The sequence below is a fragment of the Aedes albopictus genome, chromosome 2 (genome assembly GCF_035046485.1).
Source record: "Aedes albopictus strain Foshan chromosome 2, AalbF5, whole genome shotgun sequence".
Classification (NCBI taxonomy): domain Eukaryota; kingdom Metazoa; phylum Arthropoda; class Insecta; order Diptera; family Culicidae; genus Aedes; species Aedes albopictus.
This window is the reverse complement of record NC_085137.1, coordinates 227,551,497-227,572,986: the sequence shown is the minus strand read 5'-3', so window position 1 is coordinate 227,572,986 and position 21,490 is coordinate 227,551,497. Positions and strand designations below refer to the sequence as shown.

Below are 21,490 nucleotides of genomic sequence, written 5' to 3'. Positions count from 1 at the left end.
TTTATATTCCCGCGTAAAGAGCTCAAAGTTAGCGATCTTGGTCGCCTGATCGGGGTCATTTACTGTGACACGCAGCTTGTCGCGGCTGGGTGAGTCTATCTCCAGAACTCCGCGAAACGATTTTGCCAGATCTTTTGCGATTTGTAACTTATTTAATTTTTTTCCATTCGGTTTGGGCCGGAAGAAAACCAGAAAGGGACCCTTAGATCCGGGTGGGTAAGCTTTCGCGCGGGGGGTCGCCGGATTAAGTGAGGAACCACTGGTAGAGGGGTATGTGGAGGGTTGGGTTAAATTGCTATGCAGACCAAAGTTGGTATTCGTTTTATTTTGATCTACTGATGCAGTTTTGTTCATCGAACCGTCTTCGTGTAGAACATTAACTGAGAGTTGATGGACCACTTGAGTCAGAGAGGTAGAAGTTTTCGATGTTTCGCATGTATCCATGGCCTCAGTATCCTGGGTCTCGATTATTAGATCAGTAGTGATCTGACCTGAACCTGATTCGTCTTCAGAAGAAAATACATATTCCGGCGAGCCCCCACCTGTATCATTTGGTTCCATGTGGAAACGAGTGGCAACGAAGAGCCCAAATTTTAATTAGGGAGAAATACCCTTTTTTTGCTTATAATAGTTTATTAACTACGAATAAATTCAATGTATTTGAAAGAAAAAAAAAATAACAAGAATTTAGAAAATATATTCGTTCTTATAACGTACAGCAAAAAACAATAATAATAATTATACGAATAAAATAACGGATGAAAAAAAATAAGAGAAAAAAATAGAAGAAAAAATGTATTGAAGAAACTTTATATGTACACGGGGAAAAATAACTATGTTTACCAATCTGAATTGGATCGGCAGTAGCCAAAAAACGGTGGAAAAAAAAATTCAATAAAAATCAAAACGAGCGAAGAGATGGGGAACGAAAAGAAACAATCCAGATAATTACCTACAGCAGAACGAACTGACGACCTTGCTGCCGTGCTTTTGTTTCATCCACCGAGCCCTGACAATGGTGTGTGGATGACTTACGGTGCGATGAAAGGCTTGCGCGCCGGCGAAGCTGTCGATGGTACAGCCTGCTTGCTGTCCGTACCTACTCACTGGAGTGTAGGTATGATGTCGTCGACTGGGTGCGAATGCACTTAGGGTAATTGATCCGATCATGGAGGAGTTAAGCGCTGGGTTCATGTTTAAACCACAATTGTCTCGCCCCAAGCAAACTTTTTACATGGATTGAATTGAAAATAATAAAATCCATCCTTAATCTACGGGAAAATAACGAAATATTGCCACTTTGATGTTGTTATGAGCATTTTATTCGTTTTTATCTGAAAGATCATTGTGTTCCTAATGTTGCGGTATGTGTTCCTAATGTTGCGGTATTTTGTTCCTATTGTTGCGGTATCCCATTGAAATCATATGGGATACCGCAACATTAGGAACACTACCGCAACAATAGGAACACAGCAGCAAACACATTTATGAAAATATTTTTTTAAAATAGGTTTTTGGACAAATCTTAAGCAAACAAATGGTGCAATCTCATAATTTAAGCACCATACATCTATTAAAAATATCTTTTGGTAACATTTCAGTCGAAAAAGTGCTCAATTGCCATTACCGCAACAATAGGTACTACCGCAACGATGGGAACAATTACCCTAGTTGATTGATGGTGATGTTGGCCGATGTTAATGTTGCATGGTCCGGTTGAATAGCGTCGCTATAACCAGCCACTCCCTCCACTACAATCGATGCGATTCTTCCGCGACCGGTGGGAATAATAACGATATAAAAAAACTCACAATCAATAGTGAGAAAAAAACTCCACTGGTATCAAACACTACGGAAGAGCAACACGTCCGACTGTGACGAGTGATCGGTGAGGAATGAAACGACGGTTCTTTTACTACGAGTAACAATGAAATTTTGGAAACAATGATGAAAACACTTTATCCGTGTTCTATAGTTGTTTCAACTGAAGACCACGATGCAACTGTATCACAAACTGATGGCAATGAAATAAACAGATATATTCATGAAAATCATTATGCAACTGGGCTAGAAGGTGTCAGGAGTGATACAAGCTTTCTGGCTCATGAAATTATTACAGAACAAAAGGTTAAATGGGCGATAGATTCCTTTGAACCCGGGTAGGGGATGGAATTTTTCCTGTACTACTGCAGAACGATAAAAGAATCTTTTTTTTATCTAGTTCATTTATTTGGGGCTCAATCGCGTATAACGCTTTACGGAGCCGAAGATCTCTTTTTGCACTTAATAATATACTATGTAAAAGATAATAACTTTTCAATCATGTTTGTTAGTGATGGGTGGATGCCAGGGTACCCGTGGCAGCTCGAGGTTAGAAGGTCACACTTTACAGGATGGACAGGGTGAGGACTGGACCGAAGCTTTACTGCAGCTCATCCGGGTGCTAATCGCATTTTGCTAACGTGTTCGGTGCCTTGTGGTGTTGGTACCAGCTTGTTGAAGGGCTTGGTTTTCGGATGACCAGGAGCAGCTCGGTAACACGAGGAGGACAAAACAGAGAAAAAAAAACTGGAGAAGAAAACACAAGCGAATTAAACTTTTATATCAGATGAGCGGAGAGCAACACGAGGAGGACAAAACAAAGAAAAAAACTGGAAAAGCAAACACTAGCGAATTAAACTCTTATACCAGATGAGCGGAGAAATTCATAAATGGATTGCATATAGGGGAGATCGGCGGTTCCCAACACATGCCTTACTGGAACAAAGGGTTGTCTACCTCGGGCCTCAAGGGTATCCAATAGTTGCGCTTTGGAGGCGTCATTATCCGGGCATTGCCAAACTACGTGGTCGATGTCATCATAACCGTAACCGCACTTAGTGCAAATATTGTTGAGCGCGAGCTTTATTTTATGCAAGTGTGCGCCTAGTGAGTAGTGGTTTGACATAAGTCTTGACATTACGCGAATAAAGTCTCGACCTACGTTCAAACCGTAATGCCACGCTCGCAAAGAAACTTTAGGAATAATCGAATGTAACCACCGTCCCAGTTTGTCATCTCGCCAATCATGTTGCCAACTTTGAAGAGAACTCTGGCGAACTAAATGGAAAAAATCATCATGTGAAATTCTTCTATCATAGATCTCGCCTTCCTGTGCGCCCACCTTTGCGAGAGAATCCGCCTTCTCATTGCCATAAATTGAGCAATGAGAGGGGACCCATACAAAGGTAATCTTGTATGATCTTTCGACCAGTGCACACATCTGCTCTCTTATTTTTGTAAGAAAGTAAGATGCATGCCTTACAGGTTTCATTTACCGGAGTGCCTCAATAGAACTAAGACTATCCGAGAAGATGAAGAAATGGTCTACGGGCATGTTGGAAATCATCCCCAAAGCGAAGTTGATTGCTGCTAGCTCAGCAACATAAACAGAACAAGGTTCTTGAAGTTTTCAGAAGGCGGTGGAATTTTCATTGAAAACACCGAAGCCAGGAGACCCATTGATGCGGGACCCATCAGTGAAGAATCTCTTACAGGAATTGACATTTTGGTACTTTTCGTTAAAAATGCCAGGAATAGATATACACCGAAGTTGATCTGGTATTCCCTGAACAGCTTGTTTCATGGACAGATCGTATTTATTTCATTGTTGAAGTGTACACGAGGAGGATTATAACCTGGAAGGCTTATATCAGATGACATGTAGAAAAGATAGATTCTCATGAATTTTGACTGCGTGTTCAGACTGAGCATTTCTTCGAAGTTTTCAATAACAAGTGTGTTGCTCACTCCACACTTGATAAAAGTAACCTTAGCGAGAGCTCCCAGAAGCGGCATTATGCGTTGAGTGCATACAGCCGAGAGCAATACGCAAACAACGGTATTGAATTCGTTCCAGCTTTATTAGGTGACAGTTTGCTGCTGAGTGGAAGCAGAAAGAGCCCATACTCAATAACAGAGAGAATAGTCGTTTTGTAAAGTTTTATGAGGTCTTCCGGGTGAGCACCCCGCCATGTACCGGTAATTGTGCGTAGAAAATTGATCCTTTGTTGACATTTTTGCACCAAATACTTGATTTGGGTACCCCAAGTGCCTTTTGAATCAAACCAGACCCCAAGTAAAGAAATCTTAACACCCATTTTAACCCTTTAGCGCGCGCGCTGTTGTAAAAAGTACAACACCACCAAAAAACCTCGCTTTTGGTGTACAGCACGGGCGCGGTGCAGTTTCGGTTGCTTGATGGCGCGCGTCCTGGAAGGTTAACTAAATTGTTCAGATTTTGAGGTAAGCTTATCATTAAGTTATATCCCTACAGGTTGGCGAGAAGGGCGAGTCACTTTTATTCCAAAGGCAAATAAGAAGGATAAATCATCACCAAAATCCTTCAGACCCATAAGTCTACCGTCCGTTAGCACATTAAATCGTCATAGGGTAAGTGTACCAATTATGGCTATAGTACCATTCACCTAGTTGATTTTCATCCTTCAACGATGTGAATCAAAAAGAAAAAAAATGTGAACAACAGATTCCTTTCACAAAAGATGGCCGCACTCATTTAAACTCAACATTTTGCTCAAATCATGATAGAAAAACATCATTTTTCTTAAAATTTCGGCTTCCTTGCACCCTTTTTCGCCATAGTGTACCAGTTATGGCTACCCCCATAAGGAATGCATGCGAATAGTGCGAAAAGGAACCGAAATTTAAAAAAATGTAACCATAACTGGTACAGGGTTCCTATCATTGGCACACTCTATAATAAATACTAAAAGTAGTTTTCTATATTTTTCCTGTGAAGTATGGAAACCAAGCTGTCTTTTAACATATTGATGACATTCGTTCGTCTTCTCGTTATTTTTGTATAAATAGCTTTCCTTAGGTAGTGCCATAATTGGTACACGCACCCTATTTAATAAAAAGCCCTTTAAGCAAAAATCAATTTGCATATCAAGAGGGCAAATCTTCGGTAACGGCACTTTATAAGCTGGTTACAAAACTAGAAAAATCTTTTGCAGCACTTGCTGCGTTTCTTGGCATTGAAGGAGCGTTTGATTACACATCTCTCGCGTTTAGTATCATACAGGCGTATCTACAATGATCGATTTCTCTTCGTCGATTTTCTCTTCTCTTCTTCTCTTATTCCGGAAAATACGACCAATATTCGGATGATCTCTCGGTGTATTTCGGTGAAGGACAACTAGGACTAGCATCTAAAACAACAAAAACAATCAAAAATGATTTGCAGGCCGAGTTATCAGCCGAAGAGAAAATCGATTACGAGAAATCGATCATTGTAGATACGCCCGTATGATACTAAGCGCGAGATCTTATAATTCAATGTAGAATGTTATGTCAAAGCGTGGCCTCAACGAAAGTATTGTTGATTGGATAGGGAAGATGTTATCAAAAAGAGAGATATCGTCAAACCTTGGCAGCTCATCTATAGTGGTTTCGCAGCGCGGTGTCACGAACACTAATGCAAACCTACTGGTTGAAAATATGCCCATTTGATTTTTCTGGGAACAGCTGATCTTTGTTTACTATTTTCAACCAGTAACTCAAAAGGTGTTTGTGTAATGCAGCGTGTACGTACACGCAACACCACTAAAAGCAGAAACCACTATTAGTGTTAGAGCAGTTAAAGGGTGCCCTCAAGGAGGCGTGCTATCACCTCTATTGTAGTCTTTGATAGTTGATGATCTTCTCAAAAAACTGGAAGCAGAGGGCTTTTAAATAATTGGCTTCGCTGATAATATTGTTATATTTGTCCGTGGTAAATATGACTATCACTAACAGAATAAAAATTTCCCTAAATTTAGTCTCTGCGTGGTGCGATAAAAAAGGCTTAAATTTAAATCCTTCAAAAACCACGATCGTGCCGTTTACACGAAGAAGTAAATTTTCAATAAACAATATACACTTGAAAGGAACTCATTTGGAACTTTCAGATAGAGTCAAGTATCTTGGAATACATCTTGACAGCAAACTAAACTGGAATTGGCATCTTGGACAGGTGGTTGCCAAAACTACAAGATGCTCTATGGATTACCAGAAAAAACTTTTTGTAAGAAATGAGGATTGAAGCCGAAGATGATCTTATGGATTTATTCGGCAGTTGTAAGACCCAGAGTTACTTATGCGTCGCTAGTCGGGTGGCCAAAAACTAATGAAAGGCCAGCTCAAAAGAAGCTGGAAAAATTTCAAAGATTAGCTTCTGTTTCAATTACTGGAGCAATGCGAAGTACACCATCAAAAGCGCTAGGCACTTTACTTACTTACTTCCATTGCATCAATTTGTTCAATTAGAAGCTGCAAAGAGTGCTATAAAGGTCAAAAGAACTACAAACCTCTTTGAAGGTGACCGAAAAGGGCATCTAAGTATTCTAAAAACAATCAATATCGGCTCTTTCATCACAGACAATGGTGATTGGATGGACACAAAGCACAATTTTAAACGCTCTTTTAAAGTGATTAATCCTGGGCGAAACCTGTGGAAAAATGGGGGCCCAGAACTACACCCAGGATCGATCGTGTTTTACACTGACGGTTCGAAACTGAATGACCAAGTTGGTGCAGGTGTGACTGGCCCCTGGATTAATTTATCAATACCTATGGGCAAATGGACAACTGTTTTTTTAAGCTGAAATTCATGCAATTTTAGAATGTAGTAGTATTTGCTTACGTAGAAATTACAGATATTCAAATATTTGCATTATGTCTGATAGCCAAGCGGCTCTAAATGCTTCAAAATCAGCTACATGCACCTCTAAACATGTTTGGGAATGTATTAATTCACTTCAACAATAAGCACGCCGTAATCAGGTGAAGCCGTTTTGGGTTCCAGGGCACTGTGGAATTGATGGAAACAAACAAGCCGATATGCTAGCAAGACTAGGTTCGTCTCACCAGAACGTCTCACCGGAACGTTTTCTCAGAATGGAGTTTAAAACATGGGAACATGAGAAAATAAAATCCAACTGGGAAAACTCCACTTTTGCGAGACAGTCCAAACGTTTTAGAAAAACACATTTTGTAAATACTCGCAAAATCTTAGAGCTTTCAAAAAGCGATCTAAGTACTTTTACAGGCCTTCTAACAGGCCATTGTCCAAGTCGTTATCATCTGAAGCTAATTGGAAAACTTCAGGATGACGTATGTCGCTTTTGCGACATAGATAAAGAAAACTCGGAGCATTTGTTGTACCGTTGCCTGGTAATTTCTGCTAAAAGAATTAAGCTCTTCGACAAGGGGCTTATAGAACCCCTTGATTCATGGAGAACAAACCCCAATACGGTAGTACAGTCGCACGAACTGTCGCACCGTGTTGGGATCAGGCTTACAGTCAAGGTTCGATTATTGATAACACCAACAGTAATACGTCAACTTGATATAGCTAAATAAACCTGACTTAGATACTCAACAAGGAATAAAAAAAAGGTCAAAATATCGCTAAGTGATCCACGACTGTGTACCCACGGTACTCCAATTCATGTAAATCTGATAGATAATAGGAACGCAGTGATGCGTAAAAGATTCCTTATCCTTCCAATTAGCCGGGTTGAGAAGAGTGGAAGCTCTGTTGCCATTGTCGTAGCCAGCTTTTTCTTTTTTTCTTGAATATCAGAGCAGGGAAAATCAACGAGTCATTAGCTTCCAAGACACGGTTGGACTTAGCTTTCAAGCTTTCAGCCATTTTACGAAACGACAACAATGTTGATGATGGTATTGATTTTCACGGGTTTAGGACGCAAGCTCCTTCATAAACTTGGCTCGTAAAATGGACTATATAAGGTATTAGGTTAAGAAAAAATATGGAAAGCGATGACATAACATAACAAATAATTTTGTAGGAAACAACTGTTCTTGTGATTTTTATAATGAATGCATACCACCAATTTCTAGAGCTGTATAATAATTCAAAAATTATGGAATAACAAAGTAATATATTTTTGTACATTTAAATTTAAATAGCACAAAATAGTTATTTATGTAACAAATTGTAAAATGATGATTTTTTCAGCACGAGTCGTACATTTATCTAACGAGGCATGCCGAGTTGCGTCGTCATCGAGCGTTGTTTTTTCTGCTAATGCTTCTAACTCTACGCACGGTGAAGGTGATACGTTCCTGAAATCTTGCAAAAATATATTGTTTTAGATTTATATTGTACATTTTTTGATAGTTCAATTATGTAGTAGTAAAACTTGTTCTTCAGATTTGCTACTAAATTAACAAATACCGTTTCAACACCAACTCTGCTTAAATACTTCCAATGGTTATTGGAATAAAAATGTTATGTATAAGAGCTCAGTTTACTCTTTTCGTGGTATTGATATAAGATGAGATATTACCTTCTGCTCGGGGACTGTGCTCTTCTGGAAGAAGAACAACAGCTCCTGGAGAGCAGAATTCAAAAATCATCAGAAGATTTAATTTAACTACAAAAACATACATAGCCCTACAAATTTGGTATTTTAAATATACTCTTTTGAATGACATCTGTAAACCGTACAAGTGCTCGTAGAACACTACACTAATTTTCATAGTAGATGAATCTGATATCCATGCACATAACAGATTATTAACCTGTATCCTTCTTTCTTACCTCCAATATTGCCCGTCAAACGCCAATCTAAATTACACAACCACCGTGTACGTCACATAAATCAAAATTTATTCCCTGCTAGGTACCAGCTAAATCCAATTATGGGGCAAAGGCAAAAAAAATGCGCACTCCCTACCACACTACCACAGGCTGGCTGTCACATGGATCGACCATGTCTGGCTCACGGTTTGTCCCTGTTGGTATCTAAGCCTTCCCATCGCCGTGTACGGATAACAACAGTCGGGTCGGGTGTCCTCCTGACAACGTGGTTTTGGGTTTTCCTCCGCACTTGTTTTAGTCGGTTTATCGCAACGTTTTCTCCGCATGCACAGGATGTATGACGGAAAAATGGAAATGTTTAATTTACCAAGTTTGAGAAAGTATTGAAATTGTTTATATGAATGCAAAATTACCTTTATAACCATTATTAACCCTAGTAGGGTGTTGGGGTCAATATGATCCAGACTGATAGGCTAAACGTGCACTACCCCATCGTGGTGCCAAATTTCTAACATCTTGAGAGGGGTTTTATATTTTTCACCAATAATTCTAGTTAGAAATAACAACTTGTTTTTTCTTTATCCTTGACCTAATGTAAACTAGTAACCAAAAGGTTATTGTAAACAATAAAACAACAAATAACAAATTTTTATTTAATCAAGTTGAGAAATGAATCAGAAATTAATCCAAGTATTACCGACTGTGAACATTCTAAGTTACACCAAATATTCATAGAACTTTCACGAACACAGTAGAAATTCCCACATAACATAAATAAGATGTTGAAAACATTTATAATTTCCATACTTTTTCGAGAGCATGCTGTAGCTCTACCCCCTACGACTCATCCACGTGCATAAACTAATATTTCTATTTACCTTACCAACCAACAACGAGTGTCGCCCTCGTCTTCTGCTATCGGAACGCTCCGGTAGTGCCTACTCGGAACGATACGGCTGCAAATAATTTACAATCGAATATAGGCCCCACACAGCCGAACAACCCGTGGTGAATCCCCGACAGCAGGTGGAAACCAGGAATTTGAAAACATTTTCCAAAACGTGATCTGTCATCGCTGATGAGTGTTCCTGGGTTGGAAAAAAATTCCAGCCGCAACTGTGGTAATCGGTTTCCTTACAACATTGTATACAGCGACAAAGAAAGAAGGACAATATGCCTTCGGGCGGAAGGAAGTGGAAATCTCACGTTGCACTGCAGTAGTTTTTTTTTCTTCTCGTCAGGTGGGCCTACTTTCCTCCATGTCGTTGGACGGTTGCTTGTGAATCTTCTGAAATATCCCCTGCAGTGGTTGTCTGCACTGTGCGGTTTGCATGAGGCAAAGTCCACCGCACTCTGATAGTAGTTGGGTTTGTCATGTGCCATCACCAACCACGAATCGGATAAGGATTACTAACTTTTATATTTTTTTTCCTGTTTGCGATCGGCAGCAACAGCAGCAATGCAGTACAGCAACGTGAGGTCCGATTGAAATATGATTACCTAATGGGGCACTTCCCTGTTCGTGCTTTGAGGACATGTGACAAGCTCACTTGGTGGTCGAGTCGGTTGAGTTGACAAGATCATGTTGGATTGAAAAAGTGGTTTTAAGGATATCTACGGTGTATTATATTAATGAATCAGAAAGCAAATCTAACAAATCTTTCAAAAGAGTCAGGTTAAAAGCATATCAATACAGATTCGAGTAGGGTAAAAATATATAGTTTGGATAGGCACAGTGCTGTATGTTTTGTTTTGAAGAGCTAATTAGAAGAAATTCATCTGAATAACAACTATTGTATTAACCCTCCTTTGGCATTAGGATCACTTTTGACCCAAACCGTACACTACGTCAGCGAGCTACTGCCAACGTGATGCAAAAGATAGGTTAATCCAGACCTGCTTTACTGACTAACGTTGAAACAATTAAGTATTCAACGACTAAGCTCCTAAAAATGAACTAGTCGAACAAAAAAAAAGTATTCATCCCAAAATTAAAGAAAGTGTAGGATGTAGCACTAACACGCCTAAAAAGTGGAGGTATGCAAAACGACATACACTCCACAGTTAATAGAATATGCATTTCAAAATTGTGGGCTGCAAAACGGTCATTGGCGTAGCTAGGGGGGGGTTCCAGGGGTGCCTGGCACCCCCTGGAACAAATTTGGCACCCCTTAGAATTTTTCCTTGACAGGCACCTAAAATTAAAAACTTCAGACAATAGTTCAAATACATACCTGGAATTACTTAATCTGTTGAACGTTTTAGCGTTTTTGGATATTGGTAAGAACAATGAACAGACTTTTCCATGGATTCCCTCCAGAAATACCTCTAACTACATTTATTTATACAGTAATTTTCCTAGGCCTCCTTTATGGATTTTTTCGAAATTTTTCAATAAATCTCTCTTAGGATTCTGCTTCCTGATGGTGTTGTACATACAAGCAATTTCTGCAGAGATTGATCCAGCAATTTCTCCGGTGATTCTTCCAGGAACTCCTTCGGAGATTTTATTCAGGGATTCTTCCAGAAATTTCTCATGGAATTCTTCCAGGAGGTTAAACTGGCCTTCCTCCGGGAATTGTGGCTAGGATAGCTTAAGTAACTCCTACTGAGAATCTTCCAGCAATTTATCTTAAAACCTGGTACCCTGGTACCTTCAGGAATTCTACTAGGGAACTTCTGAAAATTCTTCCGGAAAATCTCCCTGGAATTTATCAAAAAATCCCTTCGGTGATTCTTCCAGAGATTTCTTCAAGGATTTATCCTCTAGAAATTCCACAGGGGATTTCTCCAAAAACTTCTATTGACCCTCTTCCAAGAATTCCAACTGAAATTCTTCAGGCAATTCCCTTTAGAACTTATTCAGAAATAATTCTAGGGATTACTCCTGGTATTCCTCCAGAAATTCATCCTGCGATTCCATTAGGGATTCCTCCAGTATACTTGTTATACCAATTATTTCAAGAAGAACTGTAGGCATTCCTCCAGGCATTTGTTAGAGGAACTTCTCTTAGGATACCTTCGACATACCTGATTCAAGGATTTCTCTAGAAATTACTTCTATGATACCTCCCAGAATTCTAGAAATTGATCCAGATATTTCAGCTGGGATTCCTCAAGCAATTCCTATGGTTTTTCCAGCTATTCTTCCTTCAAAAATTCTAACTTTAGTACTTCAGAAATTATGCTACGGATTCTTCTAGAGCTTTCTCCTGGCTTTTTTTGCTGGGATTTTACCAGGTAATCTTCCTGGAATTCTTGCAGAAATTCTTTTGGTTGTTTTACCAGGAATTTCTCCAAGGACTGAACCAAGAATTCCTCTAGAGATCTTATCAGAAAATTCCTTCAGAAATTCCTCATGTAATTCCTCCAAAAACTCCTTTTGGCCTTCCTCAGAGAATACCTCAAATCCTCCTGCGGTTCTTCCAGAAATTCCTCCAGAAGTTCTTACTATGATATGTCCAGAAATTCTTCTAGTTATTCCTATATGAATTGATCCTAATAAATAATAATGGCTGGGATTCTTCCGAGAAATCTACCTGAGATTCCTTCAGAAATTCCTCCTGCGATTCCTTCAGGGCCTTCTTTACATATTCTTCCAGAATACCTCTAACGGTTCTTGCAGGGACTGCTCTAAGTATTTCAAGGATCTTTTTTCTTTAGATTACCCCAGGTATTCCTGATGGGGTTTCTCTAGAAATTCCTGTATAGTTTACTCCAGCAATTCCTCCTAGGATTTTTGCTGTCATTTCTACATTGATACATCCCAGAATCCTTCTAAGAATACCTCCTGAGATTTTTCAGAAGCTCTCTGGTGGTTCCTCCAGGAATTTTTATCCAAGATATTTTATCCGAGGATTATCGCATAATTTTCTCATGGATTTTCTCCAGGAACTCCCCTTGGCCTTCCTCCAGGAATTTCAGCTGGATTTCTAAAGCTATTTTTGCTAGGTCTTCTCCAGAAGTTCTTACTGTGATACCTTCAAGAATCCCTCTAGGAATTCTTCTAGGAAGTTTTCATAGGATACTTCCAGAAATGCCTTTGATTTTTTTCAGGAATTTTTCTAAAGACTCGTTCAAGAATTCCTATAGAGTTTTAATCATGGATTACTCTAGAAGTTAGTCATGGTATTACTTCTGGAACTCCGCTTGGCCTTCGTCAAAGGATTCCGGCTGAAGGAATCCCAATGGAAATCTCTGCGGGAATTCCTGAAAGAATTTCGAGAATAGTTGGAATTCCCAGAGAAATCCTAGAAGGTATTACTAGACAAATCTCTAGTAAAATCCTATAACAAATGAACGGGAAAAACTAATTGATTAGAAAGGCACCGAATGTTTTTAATCGACAAATTGAGAGATGAATTTGTGGAAAAAAAATCGCGTTCTGGTGGGATTCGAACCATCGACTCCGTATTCGCTAGACCACAGTATGACCATTTTTGAGGGTTCCTTCGGCATGGTTGTTTTTTTTTAATTTCTGCGGTATTTTTTAATAAGCAATTATATTGGATTTTTTTTTCATAACTTCAATGGCTAATCCTTTGAAATTATTCCAGCAATTTATTTTTTAGTTTGTTTTGCAATTTTCTCGTGATTACTTTTGTTATTCTCTATGATTCAATTGAATTTATATATTTTGCTTCTGAAAATTACTGGACTGGAAATTCAGAAATTCTCAACTGGACTTGCTCAGAGAAAATCCTATGAAATTTACGAAAACCTTCCTGGCAAATTCCCAAAGCAATTGCCGGAAAAAAAATCCTTCAAAATTACTTTTGAATTTTCAAAATATTTGCCAAAAGAATTCATATAAAAATTACCAGAGGAATTCCGGAAGAATATATTTAGGCTTTTTAAAGAAATTGGCCAAATCCAATCTCAAAATAAACTGCCGAAATATTTTCTATAAATTTCCACTAACATTCACATAAAAAAATCGAAGAAATTCTCAAAGAATTTTCCTAAATCATCGAAAGAATTTTTGAAAAAAAAATTAGAAGAATTCCAAAAATAAATGGCCGTACAATCAACGTGACAAAATTTTTAAAGAACCGCCAAAGATTTCATTTTTAAAAGAATTCTCTAAGAAATTTGGCCAATCGATTTCCAAATGAATTACCGAAGATATTCCCAAAGTAATAATCGAAGTTTCCAAAATTTCCAAAGGAATTGCTGATGAAATTCCTTCGAAATTCCTTCTATAAATCACTTCTATAATATTAGTCATAATTCTTTAGATATTTTCTTCAGTAATTATGTAAGGAATTCCTGCAGCAGATGAATTCGGAATATCTTCGGCAATTCAGATGTTACTTGCATTGACAAATTTATTTAATAAATTTGGAATTGGCGAGTGAATGCTGAATAGCATAGATAATGAAAGTCCAAAAAATCGACAAAAAAAAAATAGAATGACTTGCCGAAGACATTTCTTAAAAAAAACGTGAGGAAGTTCCCAGAGTCATTGTCGAATAAATTACCAAAGGCTTCACTAAAAAAATATCCAAAGGAATTGCCTGAAGAGTAATTGGAGAATTTAAAAAAGCAATTATCAATAGAATTGCTAACATTAACAAAACAATGCTTGAAACACTACTAAAAAATTGGCGAAGAAACTCCCGCGAAAACATTTTCAATAAAAAAAAAAAAAGCCAAATAAACTTCTAACGAAATTACCAAAGAACTTTCCAAAGTCATTGCCTATGAAATTTTCAAAACATGCGTGAATGGTGCTTAGTATCAAATTCCAAACATATTACCAAATAAATTCTTATTAAAATTGCTGAAGGAGATCCGAAGATATTTCTGAAGAAATTTGCAAATCCAAAGATTACTGAGAGATTTCCAAAAGATGTCTCATTTGAAATAAATTGCAAAACAATTTCCAAATGAATTGGGTTTTTGAATTTCGAAAAAAATTTTGATTTTACATTTTTATACGAAAGAGCACCTTTTTCAGAGCCACTATGATTTTTTCCAGATTTTTAGAACTTTATGTTGGTATTTAAAATCAATTTCAAAGAGATTTTTTGAAATCACCTTTTGACAGCTGGGCAACTGTTTGACAGCTCCGCCCAGTACAAAATGCGACGAGGGGTGATTCGACCAATCGCTCCCATACAAGCTTCAAATTGATTTTTAAATCAGTTCCCGGGCTCCAAAATTCATAAAAAGTTGGATTTTCGCTCAGTTTAGCATGTAGATTCAGAATGTGGAATTATCTCAACACCGCTAAAGAAGCCAATTGCCGGGAATATTCCCTGAGGAATTACCAAAAGAATGTTTTGCCGAGAACACAAATTTCTTGTCTTATGAGTATAAACCAGAATCAATTGTCCTAATGTATGAAGCTGAAATTTTTACTGATTACTAAATTGTTGGTTTTACGTAAGTCAAATTTTTTGTTTTATACACGGAATGGTTCACCAGATATATTTATCAATCCAGTCAAAATCGGAGATTGGTGCGAGCATCAGAATTCCGAAGAGAAAAATCGAATTTCGATCGTACCAAATTCCTGCTTTCAACTGGATTCATAATATGTTCGTGAAGCTTCAGAACGAAACTCAGGATAATCGAGTCGAAATTTTGTAGTTTTTTGAATCATACTCACAATTTTTCTGTAAAAGTAACTGCATGTCCACGTGATAGTGTTCGACCAATGAAACAAAAAACGCTGTCGCCATAAATGTTTTGGTCGGTTTGAATGCAAGTCGGTTTTGGTTTAAAAATGCAAATATGTATCCTGATTTTGCAATTTTAAGTAATTAAACTCTTACAATTGTTCTTGAAAACTATTTCTATAAGGGTTGATATTATGCAATAAAACAAAAAGGAAGTCACGATGAATACAAGTACACGCGAATTTGTGGATATTTTATAGTTTCCGAGATTTACACTTCTAATAATTGCTCTGAAAATGTATTCTTACGGACCTAATTGTTTTCAATCCACAAAACAAAGAGGTTGTCGCGATGATTGTTAAGTTCAAACTGAAAATGCAAATTCCATGTATTATACTCAATCAAGTATTCAAACCTAACATGGCAGAGAAAGTGTTAAGTCAGTACAGCGCGTTTAAATTTACGGGCTAATTTTTCTCTCGTCGCAGTATATCATTACACTGAGAAATTGATGGTGGATCGGTATTTCCCTTAACAAAAAAAAACGAAACAACCTGGAAGCACATAACATAAGTGGAACTCTGGCTCAAAAAGTTGATGCCTTTCCGAGTTCGTACGCTGGTATACAGGGCATCGAAATGTCAAATGCATTATAACATTATTGCCATACTATTTTTCAGCATGTATACCATTTTTCATTGCTGTGAAGTAAAACAAAGACCTCATAGATCTAGACTGGCAGCACGTGGAAATCTAAAATAGGACATAAATTGTAATAAAACTTTGTGAACTCAAGTCGAAAGTACGTTTTATGACTTTAAATATAAAGGGAGATCGATATGTGGAACGTGGATGTGTTATTTCGAAGATTTCAATGAATTTATGACAACATGAATATGTGGATTTCCAGCATCTAGTTTTGCACATATCTCAGATGCCAATCTTCGTTCCTGTATTCTTTGCCAAAACTGGAATACTGGTTGGATCAGATGTTTTATGTTTACCAAAATAAGTAACAGTTCGACGCCTTTTATGAAAGATATAACAGTTTCGCGTGCTGGAAAAGGATACAACTTTTTCCTTCGCTCTGACCATGGAGTTCCACTTATGTTATGTGGTTGTGTGTTTAGCTGAGACTGCAGCCTGGGCACTTTTGTCCTTCTGACTTCAGCTAGATTGAGAAGGTACGACCCGAGCGTCTGTTCACCAAGGAGGTGCGGCTCAAACAGCGTCTGTTCTGGTATCTAGCGGCTGAGTAAGAAACGCTGCACCACTCCCAGCTAGATCCAAGGTGGTAGCCCCATCAGCGTGGTCGTCCCAGTGTTGGTTGGGACGTTAAACAGAACTGGCACGATGGCCCTCCGGCGAGACAGGAGTGTTGGCGTACGCCCAATAAGCCACCCGTAAAAATCCCCATTGCGAATAACATAGGAGAAAATACGACTCGATACAATCGGCAAAGATCCACGCGACGAAATAGGGACTACGATTGGAAACATGGAACATGGAATTGCAAGTCACTAGGTTTCGCAGGATGTGACAGGTTAATTTACGACGAACTACATCCCCGCAACATCGACATCGTGGCATTGCAGGAACTTTGTTGGATTGGACAGAAAGTGTGGAAAAGCGGGCATCGAGCGGCTACCTTCTACCAAAGCTGTGTCACCACCGACAAACCGACGTGCCAGCTTGTACCACTTTTCCAATTTTTCTTGGCAAATAAGTTCTCCTTTTAATGACTAGCTCCATCTGCTCGATGATTTACACAGCTTCCTCTTAATGTATGCGTGAGTGCAGAAGCTTTACCTTGTTAAATTATTTTACTCATTTCGAAGTAATAACCTTGATTCAATGTTTTACGCAATAATAAGAAATTTTGTTTTAAACGTTGAAATGCAATTTCATCCGCTGAATGTTTTTATGTATGGTATATTTTATTTAGAACTTCTTGGTTATTTTGCTGCATATCGAAGGATTTCTTTGAATAGCTTCATTGCATGGTTGATTGATTCTTCTATTGATGGCATTGAAATAAGAGTGTATATGATGTTTACATCGATCAGCTGGACGTTTTTGCGCTGTTGTATGACAACTCCTTCAAGGTTTCTTTAGTCAAAAGACGAAAATGACAGAACGAGTAACGATTTTCAAGCGGTTTGAGATTTAAGTTTCTTGCCAATCTTGGAAACAGAGTGTCACGTCGGTTTGTCGGTGGTGTCACCACCAATGAACTGGGAACAGGATATATAGTGTTGGGCAAGATGCGACAACGTGTGGTCGGGTGGCAGCCGATCAACGCAAGGATGTGCATGTTAAGAGTTAAGGGCCGTTTCTTCAACTACAGTATCATCAACGTCCACTGCCCACACGAAGGGAGACCTGATGACGAGAAAGAAGCGTTCTACGCGCAGTTAGAGCAAACATACGATGGTTGCTCGCTGCGTGACGTGAAAATCGTTGTCGGCGACATGAACGCGCAGGTAGGAAGGGAGGAAATGAACAGACCAGTAATCGGGCGAAACAGCCTGCACGCCGTATCGAATGATAACGGCCAGCGATGCGTAAACTTTGCAGCCTCCCGTGGTAAGGTACACCGGGGCAAGTTGAAACGGGTGGGGCAAGATGAAACAGCGGGTTAACATGATGTTTTCAGATAATGACAAACAATTGGATTGCCATAAAACATAGTTTTTGATTCAAACAATCTTGTAGCGAAGGATAAATTTCCAAGTTGTATTGAAATCTATTTCAAAACTTCGCGTTTCATCTTGCCCCACCCGTTTCAACTTGCCCCGGTGTACCTTATGGTAGTCCGAAGCACCTTCTTCCCCCGCAAAGACATCCACAAAGCCACCTGGAGATCACCCGACCATCAAACAGAAAACCAAATCGACCACGTTCTAATCAACGGTAAATTCTTCTCGGATATAACCAACGTCCGCACATACCGCAGTGCGAATATAGATTCGGATCACTACTTAGTCGCTGTATGCATGCGCTCAAAACTTTCGACAGTTATCACCACGCGTCGAAGTCGAACGCCGCGGCTCAACATCGAGAAACTTCGTAACGTAGAAGTGGCTCAAGACTACGCGCAGCAGTTAGCAGTGGCCCTACAAACGGAAGAGCAGCTTGGCGCAGCAGCACTTGAAGATGGCTGGAGGGACATTCGATCCGCCATAGGTACTACCTCGTCTACAGCACTAGGCTTCGCGACTCCGAATCACAGAAACGACTGGTACGACGGCGAATGTGAACAGTTGAAAAACCAGATGAATGCAGGATGGGTGAGAATGCTGCAACACCGTACGAGGCGCGGAACAGGCAGAACTCAGTCTTCCGGATGAAGAAGCGCCAGCAGGAAGAACGAGATCGCGAAGCGATGGAAGAGCTGTACCGCGCTAAGGAAACACGAAAGTTCTACGAGAAGCTGAACCGCTCGCGCAGAGGCTTTGTGCCACAAGCCGACATGTGCCGAGATAATCACGGGAATATTCTCACGAGCGAGCGTGAGGATCGCAGCATTAGGATGAGCACCACAATGGCGACGTTGCAAGCACCGAAGGTGGCGCGGTAACAGATCTAGGAGTACGTGCGCAGGACGAAAGATTTCCAGCCCCTAACCTCCAAGAGATTGAAAAAGAGGTTAGCCGGTTGAAAAACAACAAAGCCGCTGGAGCAGATAAACTACCAACATGATGGAGAAGCACTGGTGAGAGCACTACACTGGGTCATTACCAAGATTTGGGAGGAGTGGATGGAAATTATGGTGTGTCCCATCTATAAACAAAAAAGGCGACAAGTTGGATTGCAGGAGCTATCGCGCGATCACACTACTGAGCGCTGCCTACAAGATACTCTCTCAAATTTTATGCCGCCGTCTATCACCGATTCGTCGGGCAATGTCAGGCTGGATTCACGGATAAACGCGCTACAATGGACCAGGTGTTCGCCATCCGCCAGGTGTTGCAGAAATGCCGCGAATACAACGTGCCCACACATCACTTGTGTATCGATTTCAAATCGGCGTATAATACAATCGATCGAGAACAGCTATGGCAGATTATGCACGAATACGGATTCCCGGATAAACTGATACGATTAATCAAGACTATGATGGATCGAGTGACGTTTGTACTTCGAGTATCAAGGACACTCGCGAGTCCCTTCGAATCTCGCAGAGGGTTACGGCAAGGTGATGGTCTTTCGTGCTTGATGTTCAACATTGCGTTAGAAGGTGTAATAAGGAGAGCGGGGATAAACAGGAGTGGAACAATTTTCACGAAGTCGGTTCAGCTGCTTGGTTTCGATATTGATATTATAGCTCGTAAATTTGAGACGATGGCGGAAACGTGCATCCGACTAAAGAGTGGAGCTAGGCAAATTGGATTAGTCGTTAATGTGTCAAAGACAAAGTACATGATGGCAAAGGGCTCCAGGGAGGAATCACCGTGCCTGCCACCCCGAAATTATATCGACGGTGATGAAATCTAGGCGGTTGAAGGATACGTGTATTTTTTCTACACCGTGCTTTTTAAATGGGCGCTGGGTACCCGGGTACCCTGTCGGCCACATAAGGGTTAAGAAGCTAATCTCTTAACATTGATCTATAACGCTTAAGGTAGATTGGTTCATGTTTTCTTAGATTGTTATGTTTCAAGGAAAATTAATTCTTTTGGTATTTACAAACAGTAATGATCCTATCACATTCAGCAATAATTTTATGATATATAATAATATAATGATTTTATGAGTTTGGCCATTTTAGCCAACATTGGCATTTTGGACTTTGCTCCCCTACTTGATGCTTCATCGCACTCTTCATCGTACTACCGGATAGAAAAGGAGACGCGTGGTACCTTTTAAGTTAATGGCAGTGCGTAACCGCACTGACTACAACAGCATGCGGTTCTCGGAACGGAATCTCGGGAATGACTGAATGCACTTTAGTTTGATTACATCTTTAGTAAACAATTTTAATACAATGAAATTTCCTGGTGGATTTTGCATTAAATATCCTGGAATTACACTAGTTTACAGCATTTTTGAACTCGGTAAGCTGATGATCATTTTTGGTGTAGAATCATGCCCTGAGTTCGAAAACGCCAAGGAAAAAAATTACAGTAGAGCGGAAATTTTTTCGACTTTCCATACAAGGTTGATGATTTGAAATCGATTTTTGTTCTATTTTTAAGCAAAGTCGCTCACTTCAAACATCTCATTCTCCGTAATCAATGCTCCGATTGAGCTGAAATTTTTACTGTAACTCGCCTACATATGATATGTCAAATAAACGTCGAGAAAGAATTTTTAGGTTGTTTTTTTGTTATTGAAAAAAATACATTTCTTCAAAAAATTTTGGGAACTTTGCTAAAATTTAAGAAGATCGTCCCTAAAACTCGCCAATATCTTGAATTTCATCAATCTGATGCAAAACCTGTATTCAGATGATCGAATGGTATTGTATTCAGCTTTCAATTAATGGAAAAAGACTTAAAATTGGTGGAACAAAACGCAATATATTTGAATTTTAGTAAATTACATATTTTGAAAAGTTACAAAACTCGATATTGAGCTAAAACTCAAAAACTGTTCTACTTTAAATTTTTTGAAGGTCGGTTTCAAAATCAGCACTAAATTGTGCTTCAAAAATTTTGGTCGTTGACAAAAGTTCACGACTTTCGTTTTATTTTGTAAACTTGTGTTATCAATTTTACTCCCAACATCACTTACCACTGGGCGTCAGGGGGACGGGCCTCTGCGGCTGCTGCTGCTGCTCACTCTCGCTGGCCGCCGTCGACGAGGACGAGTTGTTGTTGCTGGACGGGCTGAGCGGCGGCAGGGCGTTGCCGTGTGAATCGACCATGGTTGCTCGGCTGGATCTCGACGTATTGGACCGGGAAGTGATGCATAGGCCGGCAAGATCGAGTCGCGATCCGGACGACAGGTGTGGTTCCCGCTCACGACGACACTTGTCGTTGTCTAGCTGAACCTGGGCGGGAGAGGAGAGTGAGAGAGAGAGAAAGAGCTCGATTAATGGAAGTGTTGAACAGCGGAGAACATCGCATCGGAAATGATCGCTTGAGCGTGTGGGTGGTGTACAGGGTTGCCTAACGACAGGCGGTGTAGCGTACTTGATCTCTGACATTCGAGCACTTTCGCTTTCGTTTCAAGTCACGTTTCATGTAGTTTCGCTTATGCAAGCTTAAACGATTCAGTAGATGCTAATGAATGACTGTATAGGTATGCTAACAGAAAC

The 21,490-nt window shown here is 39.6% G+C and overlaps 1 protein-coding gene across 1 annotated transcript in view; it reads right to left on the bottom strand.

Annotated features, from left to right (window-relative positions):
* Positions 1-21,490, bottom strand: part of LOC109401374 (dual specificity tyrosine-phosphorylation-regulated kinase 4) — a gene marked incomplete in the record, with an annotated part of 426,866 nt that overhangs the window by 95,538 nt on the left and 309,838 nt on the right. The window contains 1 exon segment of the mRNA XM_062851247.1: positions 20,965-21,223. Within this exon segment, the coding sequence (XP_062707231.1) occupies positions 20,965-21,223 (259 nt within the window).